The sequence below is a fragment of the Pristiophorus japonicus genome, chromosome 8 (assembly GCF_044704955.1).
Source record: "Pristiophorus japonicus isolate sPriJap1 chromosome 8, sPriJap1.hap1, whole genome shotgun sequence".
NCBI classification, from domain to species: Eukaryota; Metazoa; Chordata; class Chondrichthyes; family Pristiophoridae; genus Pristiophorus; species Pristiophorus japonicus.
The window spans coordinates 29,995,002-30,014,856 of NC_091984.1; the positions used below are offsets into that span (position 1 = coordinate 29,995,002).

General features: G+C 43.7%; 1 protein-coding gene across 1 annotated transcript in view; it reads left to right on the plus strand.

The window, feature by feature from the left end:
* LOC139268459 (choline transporter-like protein 3) overlaps positions 1-7,225 on the plus strand; it is a 112,016-nt gene extending 104,791 nt beyond the window's left edge. Inside the window, exons 13-16 of the mRNA XM_070886635.1 lie at positions 436-573; positions 2,106-2,342; positions 3,102-3,200; positions 4,625-7,225. Coding sequence (XP_070742736.1) covers positions 436-573; positions 2,106-2,342; positions 3,102-3,200; positions 4,625-4,642 — 492 coding nt within the window. The 3' untranslated portion in view covers positions 4,643-7,225. The remainder of the gene's footprint in view (positions 1-435; positions 574-2,105; positions 2,343-3,101; positions 3,201-4,624) is intronic.
* Positions 7,226-19,855: the final 12,630 nt, after the last annotated feature.

The following is a 19,855-nucleotide window of genomic DNA, read 5'->3' on the forward strand; positions in this document are numbered from 1 at the left end:
ACTGCTATCCAGTGACTGCTATCCCGTGACCCCTTCGGAAAAGTGAGCGCATCCTGCAAGGGCAGGATTCAGGCTTGGGTTGATATACTATACAGTTTGAATGATCTGTTGACACTACCTTGGTCACCCATGTAAAGATATGCTGGTGGGCTGCTACCTACCTGATACTGTGAACCGAGGAGCACAGAAAAGGAAGAGTATGGGTGCCGGGAGGGGGGGGGGGGGTGGTGTTGTTGGTGGGTTTGTCACATGGGAAAAGCAGTGAGGGCACTTCCTAAACATGTTTTTGTGGGAAAGTCAAAAAGAGAGGGGATAATAATTAGATTTTTGGATATCGTAAGGTGCCGCTTTAAAAGTACTGCAAAATGAGCTACCTGAACTAGTGTTTAGTAAATAGCCCGTTATACAAAGTAAGCTTCCCCCTTTCTATTTCAGAATGCATACATTGCAACTGCAATCAATGGGACAAATTTCTGCACCTCAGCCGAAGAAGCTTTCTTTCTGATTGTAAATAATGCTCTGAATGTGGCTGCAATCAACTGCTTTGGAGACTTTCTACTCTTTCTTGGAAAAGTGAGTACTTTGATGCTCATGAAGAGGCTGCCACTTCCTTGTTACACTGCTGATGGATTTTCCTAAATATTGATGTTTAATATGAATCATTAACAGCATTAGGTTTGCTATTCTCGCAACGAAGATTATGTCTCCTGGAATCATTAACACATTCCTAACTTCATTATTACACAGACCTTGGGAGCTGAGAATTATGGTTATAATGGGCTATCTGCTCATGTGAATGCTTTATAATATAATATATCATAATTAATCTAATAAAACTAATATCTAATATAGAAAACGTCAAGTTTTTGTTTGATAACGTTCATGTGAAGCGCCTTGGGACGTTTCACTATGGTAAAGGTGCTATCTAAATGAGAGTTCTTGTTGTAGGTCTAGGTTGTGACCAAGATGGGACTGTAACTGAGGGTGGAATGTATTCTTGTGGTGTGCAGGAAGACTGCTATTCACCAATAGCTAATGGTAAAATCAAAGGTGGTGTCAAGGGAGGTAATCAGAATGTTTTGGAGCATTTGGTATCAGTAATGGTGACCATGAAACTACCGGATTATTGTAAAAACCCATCTGGTTCATTCATGTCCTTTTTGGAAAGAAATCTGCCGCCCTTACCCGGTCTGACCTATATGTGACTCTAGACCCACAGCAATGTGGTTGATTCTTAACTGCCCTCTGAAATGGCCTAGCAAGTCACTCAGTTGTATAAGGTGGCTCACCACCACCTTCTCAAGGGCAATTAGGGATGGGCAATAAATGCTGGCTATGCCAGCAACTCCCACATCCCATGAATGAATTAAAAAAATAAAATGTTTTTAAGTTGCATCGTTCAAAGACAACTTTGTAGGAGCGCGTTATTGAAAAGATTGAAATATATTTGTCACCACTGCAATCTCGAACCCGAAATCCAAGCCAACAGTCCATTGCGGTGCTGAGGGAATGCTGCATAGTGAGCGGTGTCGTCCTTCAGATGAGGCATTAAACTGAATCCCGGTCTGTCTGTGGCAGTGATTCAGGAGGATATCAAAAGTTACCACAAGACTATTTGGAGAAGAGCAGGGGGCCTTTATTTCTCTCTTAACCATGGCCGGTTCAACTCCGATCCTGTTCTCACCTAACCGCCTCGAAAGCAGCTCCAGCTGGGGTCGCTGCAGAGTTATCAAGAATGGCTGAGCATCCCTTCGCTAACCCAGGCCAAGCTGAGCACCCCTAGTGTTGACGTGGGCCGAGTGAGATCTAATCTGGGAACCTTCCTGGTCGAAATGGTTCCGCTGGATAAACTCAGAGCCATCAATCATACTAGACTGGTGCTTCGAATGAATAGTCTCCAGACACTCACCTTAAAAGCTCACGTGTGACTATGACTGTGACTTGCTAGGGGACAACCAACTTCCTGTATCCTATCATGAATGAAGGAAATAAATTAGCCAAGAAAACCTTATGTAAATCATCATTGATTATCTTATCATCTTGCGTTAGGAGGATTTTGCATGATGTTTGTGTAATGCCCATCAATATGTTTTTGATCTTTTCAGGTATTTGTAGTCTGTTTCACAGTCTTTGGAGGCCTCATGGCATTTAACTACAATCGTGAACTGAATGTTTGGGTAATCCCGCTCATAATGGTGTCCTTTTTTGCCTATTTGGTCGCGCATTGCTTCTTGTCGGTGTTTGAAATGGTGGTGGATGTCTTGTTCATGTGTTATGCTGTTGATTTGGCAACTAATGATGGGTCGGCAGAAAAACCCTACTTCATGGACAAGGAGTTAATGGTGAGTATTAAAGGCTTCTAATTTCCACTTCCCCTATTCAGTAATAAATGAAGGGGCGGTGGTTACATTGTGGCATTTTCTGTACACAAACATTAACTTATTATTTAATAACAATGCATCAGCCAAATTAACTAAATTTATCATTGATGTTGCACTGGGCACCTTTTGAAACTTTGAGAGCTCATAAATGTCCAACTGTAACACAGGGAGTGATGTCTCACCTCAATAACTTGCAATCTCATGGAATGTCATTAAATGCAACAAATGAAATTCATCTTGCCCTCCTCTGGCTTCCTTCCAGATGAGCATATTAGGAACCAATGGTACATTAGACCATGTGTGTCAGTAAACACTGACTTATTACTTCAGTAACTTGGCAGTGAATCGCAACTAATGACTAGTACTTAAGGTGATGGTGAGCTACAATTAAGTGAATAGATATACTCTGGGGCAGGTCAACCTTTCATCCACTTTGTTAAAGTTACTTTTTTTAATGATTGATGTATACTCAACAAGGATAGTCCCGTAAGACATGGAAATATGTATTGGTCTGCTCTAAGGGGCAGTGGTGTCAGGTATGGAGAGTCTATAGGCCTACTCAATAACTGACAGTGGCTGCATTGTTGTGTGCATGCATGCATGGTCATCATGCTGTCATTACAATTACAGGCTCTATTCTTATAGGCATAAATTGATGCTTACATATAAATTGTTGGAATAACTCAATGCTGAAGCTTTTATTTTGTTGCTGGTTTCTAGGAATTCATGGGCAAAAGCAATCAAAAACTCATGAGGAGCAGTGGAAGTGACAAAGTAAATCTGGAAAATAACAGAAATGCAGCAGAACTACAACCAATGGTCAGTGTGGAAAACTGTTTCAGCAGTAAGAGCATGTCAAACTTCGGCACAATAGTGTCACTTCCAAATCCTTCTCCTATAGACATTATGAATACTGTCTTTAAAATATCGTGTGTCATAACAGCTGAATATAATTTCCTGTTACCAAACAGCAGGAGCAATTCCTGAGTTCGAGATGAAATTTAAATATGCTAGCTTTAGCTATGATGAGGTAGGATTTCACTAGAAAATGGTACATTTAACTGGGTGATTTGAGGGGCGGGGGAAAACACAATTCATCCAATCTACGAGAGATGAAAGCTTGCATTTTTAATGTTAGTCAGCAATACTCTCCTGTAGGAAACAGAATTCAACAACAACTTACATTTATATAGCACCTATTTTATAAGAGACTGATAAGAGTATTCAGCCATGCTAAATGAAGAGATCACACAGGAACAATGAACCATGGTTACAGTCACAAAGAATGTAATTGGTGACTTTAACCATGGTAGTTTTGCTGCTGTGGGAGGATGAAAATCAGTCTGAAGGGATTTAAACAGCACAGAACTGGGTGGCAATGGCACATTCAAAGACCTTGGAGAGGAAGGGGAGGTTAGACATCGGCCATGAGCTGGAATGGTCAAGAGTGGGCTTTTAGAGGAGGATGGGAATGATGGCTACCCAAAGGAGCTTTTTTCAAAATCAGCAAGTATTGGGACACAAAAGGCAGTTCAGCAATCTGGAGTTGGGTCTCAGTGGAGAAGATTCTGGTGGGAACATGAGGTACGCAGGGAAGAAGCTACAGGAGTTTAAAAAAAAAGGAATAGAAGGGAAGGAGGAAATGGATGAAAATAAAAACCATAAGCACCTCACGCTTTCTGTTGCAGGTGGGGATGGAGGAGATGGTTTGTTGTTTAGGATTCTGGGATTGTCCTTAACCCTCTAGTGGGAAGCACACTATTTGTTTGAGATGGGCAAGCCAAATCTGACTGTGGACAACTATGTCAATCAAGTTCCATGTGCGCTCAAGCCTCTAGCACTCAGCCTTGAAGGTGAGAATAGTTCTATGCAGGTGCGGGATGAAAAGAGGCTTGACCATATAGTGATTTGGTTGGGTGAAGGAATGGAAGCCAGAATCAAGGATGCTTTTAAACAGCTCGAAAGTATTAAATAATTTATGCAGCAGCAACAATTTTATGCAGTACGGCCAAGATTTTCTGGTCACCAATCTGTAATTTTCCTGTCCATTAAAATCAATGGGAGGAAATTACAGCTGGTGAGCACACAAGTGGGAAACCAGCCTGCAAGTTCAGAAATCTTGCCTTAAACATGCTAAAATGTTTACATGGCATAAATATTTTATACTGTAGTTAGTTAATATGTAGATCAGTCAGCACACCCACAGAATTAAAATTGCAATGTAATTCTTTCGTATTTGGCAGGGTGCAAATAGAGCATGATGCGGCTCCACTGACCTGGTTATCAACTTCAACATTCCAACAACGCCGTAACATTACTGCAAGCTAAATGGAGCGCTGAGCCCTACTGTCAAGTTAATCTGAATGGTTTGGTCCACGTGGGAGTATTTTTGTACATTTTGTATAATCCTTTTTTTCTTAAATGTTTTACTGCTGTTCAATCTCGTATGCTGGGATCTCTTTACTGTGACACCAGCAACCATTTATAAAACACTTACATTGCTGATAGTTTGTGCGCAGAATAACATAAGCAGAACTGCTAATATAAAACTGAATATTCTTCTAATAAAAGCTAACATTCAGTATTAGCTTAGGTTGGGACAGAAAGTTTCTCCAAATGGCTGTTAGCTCCAGTGCTAATGATTGAAAAGATCAATGTTGAAATGTGTTTCAGATAATTTTTTTTTTTAAACCTGAAAAGGAATAGTTTTAAGTTTTATCTTTAATATTTATTAAACATGTTGGGCTAGGCCTTCCTCTTCATTTTCGGCGGCTTTCTCGGCGGTACTGCTCTTGCAGCGGAAAATCACCTGCCGAAAGTTTCCTCTTCATTTTTTAAAATACTGCTGGGGAGCAGACGGCCCCACATGCACCGCCGAGAAAACTGCCACGGTCCAAATTTTGCCTCAACGGTGACTCATACGCAAGATCGAAAAAAACGCCCACGAAAAGCTGCCGGAGCTGGGCGGTAGGTAAGTACTCCTGCAAAGAACGGCAAGCTAAAGCTTTTTTTTTATAATTTTAAAATTCTTTCACAATTAAGTTAAAATGTTTTCTAAATTTTTATTTTTTGTTTCATTGAAAAAAAATATTTAGTTTTCCCCCTTCACTAGGCCGAACCGCAGCCTCGGTCTAAATTTTGAATACTTACTGTCCATTCTGATAAGAACTGCCCATTTTGCCAAGTTTCACGTTTAACCACCAAGAATCTACATGAAAGATCTATTTTCTCGGCGGGCGGTATTTTTTTTTCCCTTTTTAAATGGAATTTTTCGCCAGTGTTATTTGAAGAATCTTAAGTCTTTTTGGGCGGCAATCCGGCCGTGGGGGGCTTTAGGGAAAGTCTAGCCCTTTGTATCTGTAATATTATGTTTGTAATGTTGTAATAAGCCATTAACATTGCTTACTGATACCGTCTAACCACATGACACTCCCCGCCTCCCATCGAGGCCCACCCCAAGTACTCCAGCTCCACTCTGTCCCCCTAATCACCATCCAGTCTCAAGAGTGATAGAGCTGCCTGGAGTTCTTCACCTACTTTTCCAACTTTCCTTTCTTATAACCTTCTCCTAAAGACACTGAGCCTATCTGGTTACTGCTCCTAGAATGAAGAAAATCAATTTGACGAGATGTAAAAGTTAAAAGATTTGCCCGATACGAAAGGTGCATCCACAGCCATTCCTTCTAAGATTTAAGACACTGCTGCAAAAAAAAAAGGTTGCTCCTTTGTGATAGTCCACATTACAAATATTTTACTTTTCAAAAACAAGGGTACGCCTTGATTGCGTGACCGCCATCAATGCTTTTAAAAACATGAGGAGTAGGTCATTTGGCCCCTTGAGCCTGCTCCGCCATTCAATAAGATCATGGCCGATCTGATCATGGACTCAGCTCCACTTCCCTGCCCGTTCCCCATAACTCTTTATTCCCATATCGCTTAAAAATCTGTCTATCTCCGCCTTAAATATATTCAATGACCCAGCCTCCACAGCTCTCTGAGGCTTGTAAATATATGTAATTTTCTGCCCCAGAGAAGACATTTCTCATCTCAGTTTTAAATAGGCAGCCCCTTGTTCTAGTTTCCCCTATGAGTGGAAATATCCTCTCTGCATCCATCTTGTCGAGCCCCCTCATTATCTTATGTTTCAATAAGATCACCTCTCAATTCTTCTGAACTCCACTGTGTATAGGCCCAACCTACCTTTGTAAGTCAACCCCCTCATCTCCGGTTTGATCATATAAGGGTCAAGATTGAACTATTTTGTTTAGTTTGTGACTTGAAGATTTAGCATTTTCATAGATGAAGCAGTAGCTAACTTTGTCCATGGAAATACATTACGATTCATGGTACTGTCTTTTTAAAAAATATTTACTTAACAGATGTATGTACCTTTGAGTTGATGCTGACTGGGTGAATCCATGTTTAATATCCATCGTCACAGGAGAGAGCATAATATTTAAAAACGGAGATGTTTGTTTATACTATACCAAATCTTATTGGAAAGTTAAAAACTTGAAAGTTTGATTTTTTTTTTTAAACTGGATGAATTGGAAGCTTCTAGAATTTATATACACCATCATCTATTCATAGGAATAGCACTAAAGTCAGTGTGCTGGAGATTGCGAAGACTGCATGTGGGCATTATTCCTGTAAATGCCTGTGGCATATTGGGTGAGATTGTGTGTGGGTTGAAAAATATGAAATACTAGCACTGCTTCAAACAGATTTGTTTATATCACACCAGGAATGTTGTATGGTATCAAATTCAGATTTTCTTATAAGAGATTAAATCAGAGTGTACTGTCGATCAGAGCCTCACCTACAGTGACCCTAATGCAAATTATTTCCCACTTGTACTGTTTTCCTAAAGGAATACAATAAATAGTATTAATTTGATGACAAGGGAACTAACTGGAAGACATAGCACTCCTCTCACTGTTGCGTAGGAAGCAGAAGTTGGCCATACGGCCCCATGAGCTTGGTCAGTCATTGAAGATCATGGCTGATCTTTTACCTCAACTTCACTTTCCAGTCACATCCCCATAATCCCTTGAGTCTCAGGGGTACAAATTGCCCCCAGCCCGAAACGGGGCGCTCTCACCCTGTTTCGGTGGTTTTTACCGCAGCTGCGGCTCAGGTCCACTCTTTCGCGAAATTGCGCTCTTTGTTTTTTTTTATCTGGAAGTTGGTGTAAATGAGGAAGGTAACAACAGCCAAGGGACAAAGAGGGGCGGTAACAGCAACTGAGGGGCGGAAGTTGGGAGCGGGTGCAGAGTCACCTCCGCGATGATGTCACTGCGCCACATCACCACGGCTCTCCTTTTCACTTAAAGGGGAGAGCCTCTGCGCTTTTTAAACTTCGGTCCACTGGGCCACCACGAGGGAGGGTTTTGGCCAGGCCAGTGGCCTTGAACTGTTGGCGGCCCGGCCGAACCCGGAGGGGGGGGCATAATTGTAGGCCAACATGGCAATCGGCCAACAAAAACATGGCAGCAGCGGTAGTGCGCCCTCCCCTTTAAGGGAAGCCGCACCGCCACTGTAGAATGCCTCAGCCTCACTGGACCACTGGGGAAAAGGTTGTTTTGGCACCGTGGGGCGGGCCGAAGATTTTCCGAGGGGAATGTCGTCGTCCGGGAGTTAGAGCAGTGGTGCACACGGTGATAACGTTCTTAACACCAATTGGCAGCAGCGGAGCGGTATTGGGGGGGGGGTCAGAAATCAAGGCGCCACCAGAAAACTCTGCAATTTGGCTATCAGCAGCCATTCTACCAAAAGTCAGCGGCCCCTCCACTCCGGAGCATGGCCGCCAATTTGCGGTGGCAACAGGCTTTAGAAAAGTGGCAATTTCGGCCCCTCAGAGTCCAAAAGTCTAATGCTCTCAGCCTTAAATATAATCAACCACTGACTAACCACAGCCACCTGGGGTAAAGAATTCCAAAGATTCACAACACTGGGTGAAGAAATTTCTCATCTCAGTTCTAAACAGCTGACCCCTTATTGGGAGACTATGCCCCCTACTTTGAGTCTCCCCAGCCAGGGGAAAACGACCACTCTGCATCTACCCTGTCAAGCCCTCTCAGAATCTTATGTTTTAATGAGATCACCTCGCATTCTTCTAAACTCAAGGGAATGTAGGCCTAGTCTACTCAATCTCGCATAGGACAATCCCCCTCCCCCATCCCAGGAATCACTCCTCAACTTAGCAAAATTAGCTTTTCCCCAATTCGGAACTTTTATTCCAAGCCTATTCTTGCCTTATCCATAACCAACTTGAATCTGACTGAATTATGGTCACTGGCATCTCTCTGCTCCCCCACTAATACCCCTTCAACCTGTCCAGCTTCATTCCCCAAAACTAAATCCAAGACCTCCCCCTCGTGTTGGGCTTGCTACATACTGACTAAAAAAGTTCTCAATGCATTTCAAGAATTCCGCAGCCTCTATACCCTTCACACTAAATTTGTCCCAATAAATATTTGGATAGTTAAAATCCCCTACGATTACTACCCTATGGTTTTTAGACTTCACAGCAATTTGCCTACATATTTCCTCCTATCTCTCTCCCACTGTTTGGGGGTCTATAATACATGCCCAGTGTGATTGCCCCCTTTTTTATTTTTCAATTCAACCCATACGGTCTCATTTGATGATCCCTCTAACATATCATTCCTCATCACCACTAATAGTTTATTTAATCAGTACTGCAACCCTCCCCCCACCCCCCTTTACCCCCTCTCGTCGAAAAATCCTGTAGCCAAGAATATTGATCTGCCAAACCTGCCCCTCTTTCAGCCATGTTTCTGTAATGGCTATAATGTCATACTCCCAAGTGTCTACCTGTGCTCTTAGCTCATCTGCCTTATTCGCTATACTCCTTGCATTGGTGGCCAGGGCTATTGGAGGGAGCAGTATTCAGTGGCCTGGCCCGGAAATCGCACGGTCCCAGCCTGCAAGACCATCAGTAGGCCGGGGCCATTGGAGGGAGCAGCATGCGGCGGCATACCACTGCAGGGAGCAGCGCGTGCTGCTGCAGGAGGGAGACGGCTACGAAGCCAGGTCGCTGATTGCAGTGCAGGCAGGCACAGCAGGAGGGGCGAAGGAGCGGCAAGAGTCCGTAGAGGGAAGTGACCGGGCGGCCCAGAAGAGGCATGAATCTGGGGCTGAGAAGAGGAGAAGGCCTGGGGCAGCATAGGCCAGCCCACACAGCGATGTGTGCACGCTCGGTCTGTGCAGCAAAGCTGGTCTCCAGTTCGTCTTGGATAATCCTTGCCACTGGACCAAGACCTAGCTCTGTCAAGCCCATGTAGTGGCTGGTGTGCAATGGCCACCACACGTTAAAAAAGAATCCAAGCACAGGCATCTTCCACCCTTCACGATGTAGCTCTGGATCTGGAATACTAGGTCCTTCATTGAAACACCTGTGAACTCATCCCTTTTTGGCATGGAAGCAAGTCATCCTCGCTTCAAGGGACAGCTATGATGATGACTCCTTGCATTAAAATATACACCATTCAGCACAGGAAAACCTTCTTGCTTACTACATACTAAGAAGCCCTGTTTCTTCCGTCTTACAGATTCTCTTTCTAGATTCTTGCTATCCAATTTCTGCTTTACTTCCTTCTCTTGAATTCATTCTCAGGTTCCCATCCCCCTGCCAAGCTAGTTTAAACTCTCAACAGCACTAACAAAACTCCACGCGAGGATATTGGTCCCGGCGCTGTTGAGGTGCAACCCGTCCAGTTTGTACAGGTCCTATCGCCCTAAGAAGCAGTCCCAGTGCCTCAAGAATTTAAAGCCCTCTCTCCTACACCAACGTTCCAGCCACATGTTCATACACTCTATCCTTCTGTTCTTATACTCATTAGCACGTGGCAGTAACCCAGAGATTACTACCTTTGAGGTCCTACCCTTTAATTTTCTTCCTAACTCTCTGAATTCTTCCATTAGGATGTCATCCATCATTTTACCTATGTCAGTGGTCCTGATATGAACCACTACCTCTAGCTGTTTACCCTCGCCACCCCCCTCCAGGTGCCCTGCATCCGCTCTGTGACATCCTCGACCCTGGCACCAGGGAGGCACAAAACCGTTTTCCATTTGGGAGTCACGTCTACGGCTGCAGAAACACCCGTCTGTTCCCCTAACTATAGAATCCCCTATCACTAGGGCTCTCTTGTTCTTCATCCCTCCCCCGTGCAGCTGAGCCATCCGTGCTGCCTTGGAATTGGCTCTGGTTGCACTCCCCAGACGCACCATCGTCCTTACTGATACTCAGAAGTGAATATCGGTTTGAAAGCGAGATGGATTCAAGGGGGAACTCCTACGCTACCTGCCGAGCACACTTACTACGTCTGGTGGTCACCCACTTCCCCTCTACCTGCATGCCTTTAAGCTGCAGGGTGACCACTTCCTGAAACATGCTATCCACATAGTTCTCAGCCTCGCAGATGCACCGTATTGACTCCACCAGCTGCTCTAGCTCCAAAACGGAGCGCTCCAGCAGTTGAAGCTGGAGACACCTCTTGCACACATGGTTGACCAGGCTGCGCGAAGCGTCCAGGACTTCCCACATGCCGCAGGATGTGCACTCCACGGGACTGAGCTGCACTGCCATCCTTCTAGTTAGCCTTATCGAGTTTAAAACCTACTTGAGGAAAAAAAAAAGCTACTCACCAACTCATCTCACCGACCTTTGTGGGCTCCCGACCTCTGTAGCCTCCCGACCTCAGAACTGAAAACAGTGGACTGGAAACAGCTACTTGTGGGTAAATCAGTGTCAGAACAGTGGGAGGCATTCAAGGAGATCATCCAGAAGGCTCAGGCCAAACATGTGCCCTTAAAGAAAAAGGCTGGGAAAAATAATTCGAGCCCCCTGGATGTCTAGGGACTTATAGGGGAGAATGAAGAAAAAAAGGGATGTTTATATCATACCAACAGCTAAATACTTTAGAATCTTTAGAGGAATATAGAAAGTTAAGAGGCAAAATTAAATAAATTAGGAATGCTGAGAGCACAAGAAATTCTTGGCCAGAAAAATTAAGGAAAACCCCAAGATGTTCTATAAGTATATTAAGAGTAAGAGGGTAACTAAAGAAAGAGTAGGGCCTATTAGAGACCATGAGGGTAATCTTTGTGTGGAGGTGGAAGATGTTGGTAGGGTTTTTAACGAATACTTTGCATCTGATTTCACAAAGGAAATGGGTAATGCAGATACTGCTATCGAGGAGTGTGATATTCTGGATGAAATAGAGTCAGAGAGGAAGTATTAAGGGGTTTAGCAGCTTTGAAAGTGAAGTCCCCAGGCCCGGATGAAATGCATCCCAGGCTGTTGAGTGAAGTAAAGGAGGAAATAGCAGAGGCCTTGACCATCATTTTCCAGTCCTCTTTGGATCTGGGCATGGTGCCGGAGGTTTGGAGGACTGCTAATGTTTAATGCTAATGGATCCTTGTTTGAGAGAAAGGGATAGGCCGAGTAATTACAGGCCTGTCAGCCTAACCTCAATGGTGGGAAAATTATTGGAAAAAATCCTGACAGACAGGATAAATCTGCATTTGGAAAGGCAAGGATTAATTAGGGACAGTCAGCGCAGATTTGTTAAGGGAAGATCGTGTTCGACTAACCTGACTGAATTTTGTGAGGAGGTAACCAAGAGGGTCAAGGATGTAGTGCATACAATGTAGTATATATGGACTTTAACAAGGCTTTTGATAAGGTCCCACATGGTAGACTGGTCATGAAGGTTAAAAAGCCTATCGGATATAGGGCAAAGTGTCAAGTTGGATCCAAAATTGGCTTGGAAGTAGGAAGCAAAGGGTAATGATGGATGTTTTTGAAACTGGAAGGATGTTTCCAATGGGGTTCCGCAGGGCTCAGTACTGGGTCCCCTGCTTTTTGCAGTATATATCGATTTAGATTTGAAAATAAGGAGTATGCTTAAGAAGTTTGCAGACGACACTAAAATTGGCTGTGTGGTTGATCATAAAGTTAAGGGCTGCAGGAGGATATCAATCTACTGGTCAGATGGGCAGAGCAGTGGCAAATGGAATTTAATTCAGAGAAGTGTGAGGTGATGCACTTTGGGAGGGCTAATAAGGAAAGGGTATACACATTAAGCAGTAGGCCACTTAATAATGTAGATGAACAAAGGGACCTTGGAGTGCTTGTCCACAGATCCCTGAAAGTAGCAGGCCAGGTGGATAAAGGTGGTTAAGGCGGCATACGGAATGCTTGTCTTTATTGGCCGAGGCTTAGAATATAAGAGCAGGGAGGTTATGCTTAAATTGTATAATACTTTGGTTAGGCCACAGCTGGAGTACTGCATGCAGTTCTGGTCGCTGTATTATAGGAAGGACGTGATTGCACTTGAGAGGGTGCAGAGGAGATTTACTAGGATGCTGCCTGGAATGGAGAATCTCAGTTATGAGGACAGATTGAATAGGCCGAGTTTGTTCTCATTGGAACAGAGGAGGTTGAGAGGAGACCTCACAGAGGTGTACAAAATATTGAGGGACCTGGACATAGTGGATAGTAAGGGTCTATTTCCATTGGTGGAGATATCCATTACATAGAAACATAGAAACTAGGTGCAGGAGTAGGCCATTCAAGCCTGCACCACCATTCAATAAGATCATGGCTGATCATTCACCTCAGTACCCCTTTCCTGCTTTCTCTCCATACCCCTTGATCCTTTTAGCCGTAAGGGCCATATCCAACTCCCTCTTAAATATATCCAATGAACTGGCATCAACAACTCTCTGCGGTAGGGAATTCCACAGGTTAACAACTCTCTCGAGTGAAGAAGTTTCTCCTCATCTCAGTCCTAAATGGCTTACCCCTTATCCTTAGACTCTGTCCCCTGGTTCTGGACTTCCCCATAGAAACATAGAAACATAGAAAATAGGTGCAGGAGCAGGCCATTCAGCCCTTCTAGCCTGCACCGCCATTCAATGAGTTCATGGCTGAACATGAAACTTCAGTACCCCCTTCCTGCTTTCTCGCCATAACCCTTGATCCCCCGAGTAGTAAGGACTTCATCTAACTCCCTTTTGAATATATTTAGTGAATTGGCCTCAACTACTTGCTGTGGTAGAGAATTCCACAGGTTCACCACTCTCTGGGTGAAGAAGTTTCTCCTCATCTCGGTCCTAAATGGCTTACCCCTTATCCTCAGACTGTGACCCCTGGTTCTGGACTTCCCCAACATTGGGAACATTCTTCCTGCATCTAACCTGTCTAAACCCGTCAGAATTTTAAACGTTTCTATGAGGTCCCCTCTCATTCTTCTGAACTCCAGTGAATACAAGCCGAGTTGATCCAATCTTTCTTGATAGGTCAGTCCCGCCATCCCGGGAATCAGTCTGGTGAACCTTCGCTGCACTCCCTCAATAGCAAGAATGTCCTTCCTCAAGTTAGGAGACCAAAACTGTACACAATACTCCAGGTGTGGCCTCACCAAGGCCCTGTACAACTGTAGCAACACCTCCCTGCCCCTGTATTCAAATCCCCTCGCTATGAAGGCCAACATGCCATTTGCTTTCTTAACCGCCTGCTGTACCTGCATGCTAACCTTCAATGACTGATGTACCATGACACCCAGGTCTCGTTGCACCTTTCCTTTTCCTAATCTGTCACCATTCAGATAATAGTCTGTCTCTCTGTTTTTACCACCAAAGTGGATAACCTCACATTTATCCACATTATACTTCATCTGCCATGCATTTGCCCACTCACCTAACCTATCCAAGTCACTCTGCAGCCTAATAGCATCCTCCTCGCAGCTCACACTGCCACCCAACTTCGTATCATCTGCAAATTTGGAGATACTGCATTTAATCCCCTCGTCTAAATCATTAATGTACAATGTAAACAGCTGGGGCCCCAGCACAGAACCTTGCGGCACTCCACTAGTCACTGCCTGCCATTCTGAAAAGTACCCATTTACTCCTACTCTTTGCTTCCTGTCTGACAACCAGTTCTCAATCCACGTCAGCACACTACCCCCAATCCCATGTGCTTTAACTTTGCACATTAATCTCTTGTGTGGGACCTTGTCGAAAGCCTTCTGAAAGTCCAAATATACCACATCAACTGGTTCTCCTTTGTCCACTTTACTGGAAACATCCTCAAAAAATTCCAGAAGATTTGTCAAGCATGATTTCCCTTTCACAAATCCATGCTGACTTGGACCTATCATGTCACCATTTTCCAGATGCACTGCTATGACATCCTTAATAATTGATTCCATCATTTTACCCACTACTGAGGTCAGACTGACCGGTCTATAATTCCCTGTTTTCTCTCTCCCTCCTTTTTTTAAAAAGTGGGGTTACATTGGCTACCCTCCACTCCATAGGAACTGATCCAGAGTCAATGGAATGTTGGAAAATGACTGTCAATGCATCCGCTATTTCCAAGGCCACCTCCTTAAGTACTCTAGGATGCAGTCCATCAGGCCCTGGGGATTTATCGGCCTTCAATCCCATCAATTTCCCCAACACAATTTCCCGACTAATAAAGATTTCCCTCGGTTCCCCCTCCTTACTAGACCCTCTGACCCCTTTTATATCCGGAAGGTTGTTTGTATCCTCCTTAGTGAATACCAAACCAAAGTACTTGTTCAATTGGTCTACCATTTCTTTGTTCCCCGTTATGACTTCCCCTGATTCTGACTGCAGGGGACCTACGTTTGTCTTCACCAACCTTTTTCTCTTTACATACCTATAGAAACTTTTGCAATCCGCCTTAATGTTCCCTGCAAGCTTCTTCTCGTACTCCATTTTCCCTGCCCTAATCAAACCCTTTGTCCTCCTCTGCTGAGTTCTAAATTTCTCCCAGTCCCCAGGTTCGCTGCTATTTCTGGCCAATTTGTATGCCACTTCCTTGGCTTTAATACTATCCCTGATTTCCCTAGATAGCCACGGTTGAGCCACCTTCCCTTTTTTATTTTTACGCCAGACAGGAATGTACAATTGTTGTAATTCATCCATGCGGTCTCTAAATGTCTGCCATTGCCCATCCACAGTCAACCCCCTAAGTATCATTCGCCAATCTATCCTAGCCAATTCACGCCTCATACCTTCAAAGTTACCCTTCTTTAAGTTCTGGACCATGGTCTCTGAAATTACTGTTTCATTCTCCATCCTAATGCAGAATTCCACCATATTATGGTCACTCTTCCCCAAGGGGCCTCGCACAATGAGATTGCTAATTAATCCTCTCTCATTACACAACACCCAGTCTAAGATGGCCTCCCCCCTAGTTGGTTCCTCAACATATTGGTCTAGAAAACCATCCCTTATGCACTCCAGGAAATCCTCCTCCACCGTATTGCTTCCAGTTTGGCTAGCCCAATCTATGTGCATATTAAAGTCACCCATTATAACTGCTACACCTTTATTGCATGCACCCCTAATTTCCTGTTTGATGCCCTCCCCAACATCCCTATTACTGTTTGGAGGTCTGTACACAACTCCTAACGTTTTTTGCCCTTTGGTGTTCTGCAGCTCTACCCATATAGATTCCACATCATCCAAGCTAATGTCTTTCCTAACTATTGCATTAATCTCCTCTTTAACCAGCAATGCTACCCCACCTCCTTTTCCTTTTATTCTATCCTTCCTGAATGTTGAATACCCCTGAATGTTGAGTTCCCAGCCCTGATCATCCTGGACCCACGTCTCCGTAATCCCAATCACATCATATTTGTTAACATCTATTTGCACAATTAATTCATCCACCTTATTGCGGATACTCCTTGCATTAAGACACAAAGCCTTCAGGCTTGTTTATTAACACCCTTTGTCCTTTTAGAATCGGGAACATTCTTCCTGCATCTAACCTGTTCAGCCCCGTCAGAATTTAATATGTTTCTACGAGATCCCCTCTCATCCTTCTAAACTCCAGTGAATACAAGCCCAGTCGATCCAGTCTCTCCTCAAAAGTCAGTCCTGCCATCCCGGGAATCAGTCTGGTGAACCTTCGCTGCACTCCCTCAATAGCAAAAACGTACGAGGGGGCATAGTTTTAAGGTGGTTGGTGGAAGGTTTAGAGGGGATTTATTGGGGGGGGGGGGGGGGGGGGAGATCTGGAACTTGCTGCCTGGAAGAGTGGTGGATGCAGAAACCTTCACCACTTTTGAGATGGTTGGATGGGCACTTAAAAGTGCAGTAACCTGCAGGGCTACGGACCTAGAGCTGGTAATGGGGATTAGACTGGATAACCTCTTGTTGGACGGCGCAGATATAATGGCAAGTACTGCAAGGAATAGAATATGGCCAGGGTGATCTCCTGGACTAGTGCCTGGATGGGTCGGAGAGGAATTTTCCCAGATTTTTTCCCTCCCTAAAGTTGGCCGGGGTTTTTAATCTGGTTTTTGCCTCTCCCAGGAGATCGCATGGCTCTGGTTGGGGTGGAGTATAGATGTTTTCAGTATAAGGGGTGTCACAGTTGTGTGAGGCTGACTGGGTGCTCTTTGCCTTTCCGTCATTGTTCATAGGTTTATATGTAACCTTTAGGGTTGCTGACCAAGGGCCGCGCAGCTCTTTGTCGGCCAGCGTGGACACGATGGGCCGAAATGGCCTCCTTCTGCGCTGTAAATTCCAATTTTTTTATGAATCAGAGGGGGTGCAACAAAGGTTCACCAGACTAAGAAAAGTATATCGGTCCTTGGGTGCGGAGACCATAACCACACACATACTTCAGTATTGTCTCATCAATTGCAGCAAGACTTCCTTATCATCTGTGGAACTAGGATGGTTACAGTAGTGCTGGTTCTGCACTGTGACACCATTTTGCACCAATTTTGTGTTCTCTAACCTCTAGTGCTTACAGCACAACAGTTGTCCTGACTATGCCCAATGAGTGACATATGGGAAAAAAAGCACACTGGCTGACAGGGGAGGAAGAGGAGCAGAGCAGGGAGTAAAGTAACTTGCATTTATGTAGCACTTTTCACGATTTCAGGACGTCTCAAAGCACTTTACAGCCGATGAAGTAGTCACTATTCTAATGTTGGAATCCATATGCATTTAAAACTAGGACTTTGTTCGTCACAATCAGCAATGTGTGGGCCATTGAATATATTTAAGGCGGAGATAGACAGATTTTTGAGCGATAAGGGAATAAAGGGTTATGGAGAGTGAGCAGGGAATTGGAGCTGAGTCCATGATCAGATCAGCCATGATCTTATTAAATGGCGGAGCAAGCTCGAGGGGTCAAATGGCCGACTCCTGCTCCTATTTCTTATGTTCTTATGAAGCTCAGCTGTTTAATTATCCCAGGCTGTGGTAAACGTACAACTGGTGCATTGTTTAGCTTCATTACTACAACATCAGAGAGAAAATGGAACTCTAATGTTACCACTCTGTCAGCTAGAACATGGAGTTGGCTGGCTCCCAACCACTGAGCTGTAACACTGCCTTACTGTGCTACACAACTTGAAGCACAAATACAACTAGGAAAACATTCAGCGATGGAATGCAAGGTCCTAATTAAAATACCAATACCCGATTTTGAAAAGGTGCCGTTTTAATTTGGTTAGCCCTAACCATTTACAGTCTTGCCTGAGGTTTTAAATGACCTCCAATGAGAAAACTAAATGACGAAGGATTGTTCGGGGAAATATTTTCCCAAAAGAAAACTCACGTGGTTTTCATTATGGAAGCTTAAAAAAAACACCAGTGCACGATTCCAATAAGTGCTTTCTTGTCACCAAATCACCACCGTATTTGCTGTGTTTACCTAAGAGTTCCCAACTAAATGGCCGCTTTAATGCTGATTTAAAACGAGTGAGGTTGACATTAAAACAATGATTTAGTTGGGGAGAATTCTGTATTCCTGGCTGGAATTGAAGGTTCTAAATATGTTGCCTCTCCACCTTCCTTACCCATTGTAGGGGCACTGCTTTTGTAGCCAACAGTAGTGTGACTTCTGGAGCAGTTTGATTAACAGTTAGAAAAGGCGGGAGAGTTATTTCCATGATGTCACCCAATTTTGAACCGCTGACCCTTATCCCATATAATCTATGTTGTTCCAACAAAAAAAAAAGACCCAACTTTAAGTTTCTCTTCATATTTGTATTTCCTCATACCAGTGAATCTGCATTACATCCTCTCTAAAGTCACAACATCCTTCCTGTAACTGTGCAGCTCAATATTGTACACTGTACTCCGATATCTTAAGATAGCTGGGTGCAAGATAGTACCTGTACTGCAGTTAGATCTGGCCATTCTGTTCTTTAAATGTGAATATGTTTGAATTTTTGATAGAACTACGACTATTTCTAGAAGAAAAGCATAGGCATAACAGTATGTAAAACATAATCAAAACGGAGATCCAATGTTTGTAGATGAACAGGCTGTACTCACATAGATTCTTTTGCCCTGATTATTTTAGTACCAAAATTATAAATACTGCAGCAACTCGAGTGTTCACTATAACAGTTTACCAACTGAGCACTAATAGTTGTGTTATAATAATGGTGAAAAATGTGAATACTTGACTGAACCTTAATATTCAAATGGTCTCTCCATCAATAAAGATGGCCAATTGGTTTATAAAAAGACAGCAAAGTTTTTTCATTAAAGATGCATTCACACTGCAACTACCAGTTTAAGACCTGTAGCTGAGGCCTAGGTCCCAGCCAGGCAGAGCTTCATGTAGTACAGCTAGCTGGAACTGGAGAAAGTCTTGCCCAGGAGATGAGCTGTGTGCATGCCTGGGTACAGGCAAGGCAGAGCTCTCCCACAACAGTTAAAAATGGAACTGTTTAGAAAAAGAGGGGGGAAGACAATCCCTATTGTTTAAACATTTAAATGGAGGTTAGGCGGCCATACCACAGGCTCAACACAGCAGTGGATTTACCACCCAGTGTCAAAGTGGTGCACAACTAACCCCTTGAGGGAGTCTCACTACATCATTTACCTCCAGTGTCAGATCAGATCCAGACTATTTTCTTTCAGGATATTTAAATCAGTTGTGTTTGTGCCAACCATAAATTCCTTTGCACTGATGCTAAATTTGTCATCTAAAATGAACCCAAACTCCTGTCTTCCACTAAATGTGGCACAGTTGTGATTGGAGACGATGTAGTACTTCTGGTTTGTAATAGGCAACAAATACTCACCGATTTTAAAAAGGTGCAACTCACTCAAATATGTAGGAATGGATTGTATTTGCATTTAACCCCAGTTCAAACTCTCATCCTGCTCCCCACAGCCCCAACATATAGGCATGCATGTGGAGCACATAGTGCTCAGCAATATGAGCTAACCAGTACAAAAGTAATTCTTAAAAGAACAAGTTTTGCGATATCAGTGCCTCTCAACTGTGTTGCAACCTTGTAACACATTCCCAATCCAGCTGCTGTTCTGAATGGTAAAACATGCAAAAGTTTTATTTAGAAATATGTAGATTTGAAACATTTTAGATTAAATATTCTGGTTCTTAAGGATTTGATTGCTGGTGTGAATTTAGA